Source organism: Mchenga conophoros, linkage group LG18 (genome assembly GCF_057382185.1).
Source record: "Mchenga conophoros isolate Kocher_MC1m ecotype Shallow Benthic linkage group LG18, M_conophoros_male_GT1.1, whole genome shotgun sequence".
Lineage (NCBI taxonomy): Eukaryota > Metazoa > Chordata > Actinopteri > Cichliformes > Cichlidae > Mchenga > Mchenga conophoros.
The window spans coordinates 6,728,091-6,738,442 of NC_140543.1; the positions used below are offsets into that span (position 1 = coordinate 6,728,091).

At 40.9% G+C, this 10,352-nt stretch overlaps 2 protein-coding genes across 3 annotated transcripts; both read right to left on the bottom strand.

Moving 5' to 3' along the window:
• Positions 1–208: 208 nt before the first annotated feature.
• On the bottom strand, positions 209–4,739 carry LOC146553109 (tripartite motif-containing protein 16-like). The gene is made up of 2 exons (XM_085254884.1): positions 3,449–4,739; positions 209–2,523 (listed from the first exon to the last, which is right to left on the bottom strand). The coding sequence occupies exon 2, from the start codon at positions 2,338–2,340 to the stop codon at positions 682–684; it is 1,659 nt and encodes a 552-aa protein (XP_085111010.1). The 5' UTR covers positions 2,341–2,523; positions 3,449–4,739; the 3' UTR covers positions 209–681.
• Positions 4,740–6,869: 2,130 nt separating this feature from the next.
• Positions 6,870–8,958, bottom strand: LOC146553110 (tripartite motif-containing protein 16-like). Of its 2 annotated transcripts, XM_085254883.1 has the most exons (2): positions 8,064–8,958; positions 6,870–7,359 (listed from the first exon to the last, which is right to left on the bottom strand). In XM_085254883.1, exons 1-2 carry the CDS (start codon positions 8,853–8,855, stop codon positions 7,303–7,305), a joined length of 849 nt encoding a protein of 282 aa, XP_085111009.1. In that variant the 5' UTR covers positions 8,856–8,958; the 3' UTR covers positions 6,870–7,302. The 2 variants fall into 2 exon arrangements, with proteins under 2 accessions (XP_085111009.1, XP_085111008.1); XM_085254882.1 differs by having other exon boundaries at positions 6,870–8,958.
• Between the last annotated feature and the right edge of the window lie 1,394 nt (positions 8,959–10,352).

Here is a 10,352-nt window from a genome sequence, read left to right on the forward strand (position 1 = left end):
AATGTGACTTGTTTCTCTGTAATGAAGCTGTTTTAGTGAAGAAAGTTGAAAGGTCACAGAGCGACTGCTGAATCTTCTGCTCTAAACATGAACTCTGAACTTTGTGATGCTTCAGGAGGAAAACTGCTTCAGTTATTCTCTCAGATTAGTTTCATATTTTCTGCATCAGATTTGAGTGAGATCCTGGAATGAAGACAGAAGAAAAGACTTTGTTCAAAGTTTGATTTATAGTCAAACCTTCCAGTTTATTCACACAATAAAACATCAACACAATATATGAATTCATTCATTAAAATCACAGTTTTTCCTCATTTGTTTGATGATTTTGACAAACACAAACACACACACACACACACACACGGTCTGCCATACTCATAAAGAGAAATGTCGACATTGTTCAATACAAATATTCCAGAAACATTTAGAGGATAGAGAAGTTTACATTTTCATGTGGAGAAATATTTTAGTAAATCAAAATGATGATGAGCAGTGATAGCCTCCATAAACAGTCACAGGAAAGATCTCCTTTAAAAACTCAGAAACATCAAGAGAACAACTAGAAGATGTGGAGGTACCACCCATAATGTTTGACTGACAGCTGATCTCTGTGCAGAAATGATGGAGAGAAAATAAAATAAAACTAAAATACAGATTTAAACCCACAATATGAAAGACTTCAGTCTATTTGAGCTTAATCAACTCAGCTGTGGCTCCATAATTATAGTAAAGACTCAGTCCAGCATAGAGCGGCTGAGTGAATGTGGTCTGGACTCTGTGGAGGAGAGTCATGGTTTCAGAGACGCTGTAGAAGGACAAAATACCTGCTCTGTGATCCAGGTACACTCCTACTCTGGAGGACTGAGGACCTGAGACAGGAGTTTTGATGTTGTTGTACAAAAATGTATAACTGTTGTTGTTACAATCTAATGACCAAGATTTGTCATTACGTCCAAAAACACACTCACCTCCTTTTCTGCTGATATTCTTGTATGCGACTGCTACATAAACTCTCCCCCTCCACTCCACCTCCCAGTAACAACGTCCAGTCAGACTCTCTCTACTCAGGACCTGAGACCTGTTAGTGAATCTGTCTGGATGATCAGAATAAGACTGTTGTTGATTCATTAATGTTGCTTTTCTGTTCCCCTCTGATAATAACAGCCATGTGTTTGCTGTGTTTGGATCCAGTGTGATTTCACATGAATATTTTAAGAATCCAGCTCTGGTCTTTGGCTCTGGTGGATCTGACAGTAAAACATCCACTTCAGTGACTGTCAGTGAGATGTTTGTCCAGTCCTCTCTCAGAATGTCCTGTAGTTTATCTCTGACCTCTGACACAGCTGCTGTCACATCCTCAAAGTAGCTCAGAGGACGGATATTGATGCTGGATGAGTCTGTAGACTCACTGAGTGCTGACAGTGAGGGGTAGTTGTGTAGAAACTGGATGTGATCCTCTGTGTGTGAGAGCTGCTTCAGCTCAGCATCTTTCCTCTTCAGCTCAGTGATCTCCTGCTCCAGCTTCTCCTGAAGCTCTTTGACTCGACTCACTTCAGTTTCCTGCTGGGATCTGATCTGCTGCTTCACATCAGAGCTTCTTTTCTGGATGAGATGGATCAGCTCAGTGAAGATCTTCTCACTGTGCTCCACTGTTTGATCAGCAGACTGATTGATGGCCTCCACCTCCTGTTGAAGCAGCTTCACATCTTTCTCTCTGTCCTGGATTCTCTGCTGGATGTTTTGTCGACTCACCTCCAGCTCTCTCTGCCTCTCAGTCCTTTCTGCTGCAGCTGAGACTGTGTCGTGGCCTTTATGTTCATCCACAGAGCAGAGATAACAGATACTCTGCTGATCAGTACGGCAGAACATCTTCATCACCTCATCATGACGAGAGCAGATCTTCTCCTGGAGCTTCTTGGAGGGCTCCACCAGCTTGTGTTTCTTTAATGGAGCCACATCATAATGAGGCTGAAGGTGTTTCTCACAGTAAGATGCCAGACAGAATAAACAGGACTTGAAGGCTTTCATTTTTCTTCCAGTGCAGAAATCACAGGCCACATCTTCAGGTCCAGCATAGCAGTGATCAGCAGGAGCAGCTTGGAGTCCAGTCTTCTTCAGCTCCTCCACTAAATCTGCTAACATGGTGCTTTTCATCAGGACAGGCCTCGCTGTGAAAGTCCTCCGGCACTGAGGGCAGCTGTAGATTTTCCTGTTTTCCTCTCCATCCCAGAAGCTTTTAATACAGTTCATGCAGTAGCTGTGTCCACAGGGAATAGTCACCGGATCCTTCAGTAGATCCAAACAGACTGAACAGCAGAATTTTGTTTGATCCATTTGATTCATGTGCTGTGCCGTTTCACCGTCTCTCAGTGACTGTCCGACAGTTTGACTTTCTCTGAACAGAAACAACCTCTGTGCTCTGAAGGGAAACAGATCTCTGCTCTTGTTCACCTCCTACAGGAAATGAGGCTCACCAGCAACTGCATTTACACCATGTTGTTTAGACCCATCCTGATACAGACACATCTGTGAAGGGAGGCAACAACAAGTCATAAATGCTTATTTCATCAGTGCCAGGGTTTGTTATGTTTGATTTACAATATGCAGTTAAAACTGTGACCTAGCTAACCTTGTTAACTAGTAACTTAGCCTATACGAAATGCCTTGTGGCGATGATTTAAGTAAGGTAAAACTTTATTGGTATAGTACCTTTTGAGATAATAAAGCGCTCCATGATAACGCTGGTTACACCCTTGTGCACAGGTGTCAAAACTCCAGTCCTTGAGGTCCTGAAACTTTTACACGTGTCGCTGCTCCAACACACCTCAATAAAATTAGATTAATTAGCAAGAGCCCTGACTGCATACTGAGGTGACAATTCAGCCATTAGATTCATGTTATAGCAGCTCATGAATGAACGTGGCACAATATAAGCATTTTTATTGTTGAAGTACATTTTTTTCCAAACACTTTCATTTATTTAAAACTAGAAAATCCATTTTCTGAAGAAACTGCAGTGTGAATGCTGATAACTGAACGTTTTGAGTTGAAATAATTGCTGAATGTTAAGTTAAAAATGTTGAGGTTTAGGGGTTCCCACCTCAGCATGTAGTCAAGACTCTTGCTAATGACCTACTCATTTTATTCAGGTGTGTTGCAGCAGGGACACATGTAAAAGTTTCAGGACTTTGACACCCCTGCCCTTGTGGATTAAACAGGATGAATTTGTTACACTCTTAACTCATCTAAACAAGGCATTTTGTAGAGGGTACAGCAGCCATGGCAGTTTTTCTTGAAACAACTAATCTCACGTGTTGACTTTTTCTCAAAATAAGCATGGGAACAACTGTCTACAATAAATCAAACATATGTTTCACTCATTATGTAAGAATTATTATACAAATGACCAGTGCCAAGTAGGGCTTGATCATTTTGATCGTCGACTAGTCACCGATTATTTTTGCGATTAGTTGACTGATCAGACCATGCATCCATTGGACGCACAGCTTACTGCACTAGCATGACCCATCCTCCAAATCCGGGGAAAAGGACGACGCATTTGTCGGAGCCTTCATCGCGTCGCTGTAACGCAATCGGCCTACAAATGCGGCCTCCGAAGGATGCCGCCCCTGAATTTGGACAGAGCTACGATGCCGGAGACTGCTTCTTCTTCTTTTGCCTTTAACGGCAGGTGGCATCCTTGAACATGCATTGCTGCCATCTTCTGTTTCAGTCCGTTATTACACTCTTAAATCCTACTGCTTATTCCTGTCTTTCAGGATCTTACAAAGCTTCAAACGACGCGTCGACTATTAAATTAGTGGTTTACGATTTTGATAAACGACGTAATAATGACTAGTCGACTAATCTTGGCAGCCCTAATGCCAAGTGTACTGTGGTGTAAAAAAGTCATTAACTGCATGCTTGCTTCACCTACTTAGCTTTAGTATTTTAATTTCTTAACTGTACATCCAAAGCTTTGCTCACTGCAGCTGTATTGCGCAGTTATGTTACACCCCTGAAAGCAGAGGGGAAATTACGAGTGATTTTCAAGTGATTCTCTCATGCAGTAGTTTAATGCAATGAAAAATGAACATAAGTAATTCACATTGCGTACTGCTCAATGTCACACAGTGGAAGAAAGAGCTAATTAATAACCCAAAAATTACAATTGAGTGCTTATGTTGCCTCCCTAAGATGATGACCAGAGGGGCAACTGGTTTCCTGTTCAACAACGTGTGGCGCTGTGATAAAGAATAGAAAAAGGGACACACGTTGAGCTGATGCCAGTTTCACAACAGGAAGGTTTATTCTTCACAACAGCTTAGAACAGCTTCAGGTATCACCATACTAACTGCAAAGAAATGGCCTTATGTTTCAGTCCAGTTTACCATACATGGCCACAGTTCCATGAGCTAGAGACTGTATAAATCCCTCAATACAACTTTGACAAAACATAAACAAAATGTTGCTTAAATCCATTGATAATATCAGATCCACAATGTATCACAATAAACACATTTGTTTTACAAAGATAAACAAAACACAATAGTGTACTCTGTACTTCATTTTTAACTACATTTACAAACATCGTAAAATTAACTCATTTTAATTCTTGTTCAGCACTAAATTATTTATGTGAAATGTATTTCCACTGTACTGACAATGTAACTTCTGTTTTTTTAAATATAGCTATTTTACTCTTTACAAGGAAATAATGTCTTTGACATAAAACAGACATATTCACTGTTCTGATACAACCTACAACTATATAGAGTGCAATGCTCCTTTAACAGCGTTCACTACTACTGTGCAGTCAGCATTGATCAAACAGTTTCCTTATAACACTTTATAAACGTCTTTGTATTAAACCACAAACTTGTTCTTATAACCACAAGATCAACCAGAAGAATAAAACGTAGTATGAAGCCCATTTATCAGAGTGCATAATACATCAAGAGTTCAGTCCAGAAATCTCTCACAGGTCAGATTAGCTTCCCCACACACACTCCGTATTCCACATTAGCCAAGTCCGCTAGCATTAGCATCATTTAGCCTGCAGCCTTAACCCACAATTCAGACACAACTCAGAATGAATCCATTTCTTTAGCGAGTTGCGCTCATTACCCACATAAACAACATCGTCCGTTTGTAAGGTCTGCAGTATACATTCATTTAAATGCATTTACTAACCTGTGATAAAGAATAGAAAAAGGGACACACGTTGAGCTGATGCCAGTTTCACAACAGGAAGGTTTATTCTTCCTCTGTGCCCCAAAACGCTACTCGATACCACTGCGCGTAATGCGCCCTCTAGCGGCTGGATGTAGGATAGCATCTTAAATGACAGGTACAAAGATACAATCACAACAAAACACAACAACAACTGGGCTGTTTTCCCCAGTTTAATTCTGATACTAGATTTTACTAGAAAGCTATTTTCAACTCTCTACACTTACTATTTGTATCTGAACATGTTTCTGTACAAAATAGATAACAATAGAAACGTTTGTAGCTCCTGCCGTTAGCTTAATGACCATTGTGCAACTGAGGCTCAAAACCGCGGTCTACCCACTAAAAATCTATAATAAAATGTTTCTGAAGCTCACAAAATAACGAAAGACTACCTATAAAATATCTCAACAACGTACAGAGTATAAAATATCATGTTTTGATCACCATTACCTTAAAACACGGAGGAAAGAATGACGAGGGTGATTTTGAGATGCTTCTCTTCTGCAGTAGTTTTGTAATGAGGAGAGAGCGCGCGAAAGCCCCCTGGTAGAGAAAGAAGCCATTACCAATCGATCCCAGAAAAGACTTACTAGCCGATTACTGATGTACAGATCGCAGTTCTCTTGAATCAAATGACAACCATTAATGCAACATGAAAAATAACCAATTTAAAACAGTTTCGCAGTGTATTTACATTGTTTTCAGGCTTATGAATTTGTATTAATATCCAACAGACTATTTTCCTTCCTCATCAGCAGTAAACAGCTCGACTCCGTCTGTGCACTTGTGTCCAAATGATCATTTCATGCTGAAGACATCCTCAGACAGAATTAAACACATACATAAACACAGCCTGGTGCCAATAACACAGCTAATGACACTGCTGTATCACTGGCTTTACTGATTAAAGACCATATCTGAAGGAAATCTTTGAACACAACAGAAAGTGACCTTTTAAACACTGAGTGTCATCCTCACCTCAGTTAAGTCTTCAGCTGTTCTGTGGTCACATGACTGTTTCACTGTACACATCAACTAGTTGTTAAACTGTAATAGACTTCATTTGAAATGATTTGTTGTTAACAAGTGTAAGGAGATGATTGTCGACTTCAGGAAGACTCCACTCACACATCACTCAGCATCCGTGGTTCCACGGTAGAGACTGTTACCAGCATCACGTTCCTGGGAGTTCACATCTCAGACAACCTCACCTGGACCACCAACACCACCCCCATCACCAAAAAAAGGCCCAGCAGCGCTTCCACTTCCTGAGACGCCTGAAGCGGGCCAACCTCACTCCTCCCATCCTCACCACGTTCTACAGAGCACCATTGAGAGTGTTCTGACCAGCTGCATCTCCGTGTGGTTTGGCAACTGCAATGCTGGTGATCTTAGCAAACTACAATGCATTGTTAAAGCAGCTGCCAAGATCATCGGAACATCTCTCCCTCTGCTACAAAACCGCTGCATCAGTAAAGCCTCCAGCATCGTGCTTGACCCCTCTCACCCCTCACATGTACTCTTTTCTCTCCTTCCATCCTGCAGACACTACAGCAGCATCGGGGCCCGATCCCCCAGACTGCAGTTTTTCCTCATTTGTTTGATGATTTTGACAAAAACAAACACAAACACACACACATGGTCTGCCATACTCATAAAGAGAAATGTCGACATTTTTCAATACAAATATTCCAGAAACATTTAGAGGATAGAGAAGTTTACATTTTCATGTGGAGAAATATTTTAGTAAATCAAAATGATGATGAGCAGTGATAGCCTCCATAAACAGTCACAGGAAAGATCTCCTTTAAAAACTCAGAAACATCAAGAGAACAACTAGAAGATGTGGAGGTACCACCCATAATGTTTGACTGACAGCTGATCTCTGTGCAGAAATGATGGAGAGAAAATAAAATGAAACTAAAACACAGATTTAAACACACAATATGAAAGACTTCAGTCTATTTGAGCTTAATCAACTCAGCTGTGTCTCCATAATAGTGAACCCAAAGTCCAGCATAGAGCGGCTGAGTGAATGTGGTCTGGACTCTGTGGAGGAGAGTCATGGTTTCAGAGACGCTGTAGAAGGACAAAATACCTGCTCTGTGATCCAGGTACACTCCTACTCTGGAGGAACGAGGACCTGAGACAGGAGTTTGGATGTTGTTGTACAAAAATGTATAACTGTTGTTGTCACAATGTAATACCCAAGATTTGTCATTATGTCCAAATTTACATTCATTACCCCATCCTTTTCTGCTGATATTCTTGTATACGACTGCTACATAAACTCCTCTCCCTCTCCACTCCACCTCCCAGTAGCAACGTCCAGTCAGACTCTCTCTACTCAGGACCTGAAACCAATAAGTGAATCTGTCTGGATGATCAGAATAAGACTGTTGTTGAATCACTGCTTGCACTTTTCTGTTCCCCTCTGATAATAACAGCTGTGTGTTTGCTGTGTTTGGATCCAGTGTGATTTCACGTGAATATTTTAAGAATCCAGCTCTGGTCTTTGGCTCTGGTCGTGACAGTAAAACATCCACTTCAGTGACTGTCAGTGAGATGTTTGTCCGTTCCTCTCTCAGAATGTCCTGTAGTTTATCTCTGACCTCTGACACAGCTGCTGTCACATCCTCAAAGTAGCTCAGAGGACGGATATTGATGCTGGATGAGTCTGTAGACTCACTGAGTGCTGACAGTGAGGGGTAGTTGTGTAGAAACTGGATGTGATCCTCTGTGTGTGAGAGCTGCTTCAGCTCAGCATCTTTCCTCTTCAGCTCAGTGATCTCCTGCTCCAGCTTCTCCTGAAGCTCTTTGACTCGACTCACTTCAGTTTCCTGCTGGGATCTGATCTGCTGCTTCACATCAGAGCTTCTTTTCTGGATGAGATGGATCAGCTCAGTGAAGATCTTCTCACTGTGCTCCACTGTTTGATCAGCAGACTGATTGATGGCCTCCACCTCCTGTTGAAGCAGCTTCACATCTTTCTCTCTGTCCTGGATTCTCTGCTGGATGTTTTGTCGACTCACCTCCAGCTCTCTCTGCCTCTCAGTCCTTTCTGCTGCAGCTGAGACTGTGTCGTGGCCTTTATGTTCATCCACAGAGCAGAGATAACAGATACTCTGCTGATCAGTACGGCAGAACATCTTCATCACCTCATCATGACGAGAGCAGATCTTCTCCTGGAGCTTCTTGGAGGGCTCCACCAGCTTGTGTTTCTTTAATTGAACCACTTCATAATGTGGCTGAAGGTGTTTCTCACAGTAAGAGACCAAACACATCAGACAGGATTTCACGGCTTTTAGCTTCATGCCAGAGCACAGATCACAGGCCACATCTTCAGGTCCAGCATAGCAGTGATCAGCAGGAGCAGCTTGGAGTCCAGTCTTCTTCAGCTCCTCCACTAAATCTGCTAACATGGTGTTTTTCACCAGGACAGGCCTCGCTGTGAAAGTCTGTCTGCACTGAGGGCAGCTGTAGATTTTCTTCTTTTCCTCTTCATCCCAGAAGCTTTTAATACAGTTCATGCAGTAGCTGTGTCCACAGGGAATAGCCACCGGATCCTTCAGTAGATCCAAACAGACTGAACAGCAGAATTTTGTTTGATCCATTTGATTCATGTGCTGTGCCGTTTCACCGTCTCTCAGTGACTGTCAGACAGTTTCACTTCCTCTGAACAGAAACAACCTCTGTGCTCTGAAGGGAAACAGATCTCTGCTCTTGTTCACCTCCTACAGGAAATGAGGCTCATCAGCAACTGCATTTACACCATGTTGTTTAGACCCATCCTGATACAGACACATCTGTGAAGGGAGGCACGAAAGAAATATTCTTACAGAGCGACCAAGAGCCAATCACATGATGCAGGGTGTGTTATGTGTGATTACAACATGCAGTAACAAGTCTGACCCAGTTAAAGTTTAATAGTTTATCTTTACTTGGTGCCTTGAAATGTGACAGTCAACACTCAGCGAGTTCATTTTATATTTCAAAAAGTTCAGCAAAGTTTAGGATGCTGTGATGAATAAAAATAAATCAAACTTTATATTTTGACATTTTCTAATCTTAGTTCATTCTCACACTTACAGAATGATGCATGGGAACAACTGACTCCACTAAATCAAACCTATGTTCAAATGAGATTACTGTACAAGACAGGCAGCAAGCTTGATGTCTTGATTTTTTTTTTTAAATAATAAAATATATGTAAAACTATTTAAAAAACAAATACAGATGGTGTTCTAATTCTACATTCTTTAGTAATGTTTCCTGTGTACCTCCATGGATTTCGAAGCAATACATTAATATGTGCTTTAAATGCAGACACTCAAATATAACTCAACATTCACACTGAAGATACACAGTAGACATAAGAATCAGTTTTCATGCCCTTTGTTTATTCTTTCATTTAAAATCTTTGTGGTAAAGATCATCATAATTACCCATTAACTTTCATGTACATCTTAAATGTTACACTGTTGGCAGCAAAGATTCCACCGCAAAGCCGATTAAACTAGAAGCTAAACGACTCTTCAGTCCTCTTTTGGAAGCAGTCTTTAAATGACAAGCATTAACCTTTGTCATAAACTGTATAACCACCAGATGGCGATATTAGCTTGTAAGTAATAAAACGGCATCAAAACAAACCTCTAGTCCGACCTGAGACCCAGCTCCTGATCGAATGATTATTTCATGGTGAGGAGATCCTCAGACAAAATGAACTTAAATACAGATTAATAACAGTTTGCTAAAGATGGAAACTCACTGCAAGGACAGAGAACTGCGTTTTTTTCACTTTAACATTTTTGTTTTCACATTGAACTTGAACATTTTTCTGTTATTTTGCAAATTCTCCTACTTTATATATTTAAATAGAAAACTGAGGAGAAATTCTTTGGTAAGTTAAATATTTTTTGGCAATAAAACTTTTTTTTGAGGGCAAAGCCAAATATTCATCCAATTTCACCACCTGAGAAACATCCCCATAGCAAACAGGTTTCACAAATTCACATTTCTCAAAAACCTCCCAAAAGTCTTTACACGTCTCTTCTGTTAATCAGTGTCTAAAAGTGAATCGACACTTTTAAGGTGTATTGCTACTCTCAAGTGTCAGTGAA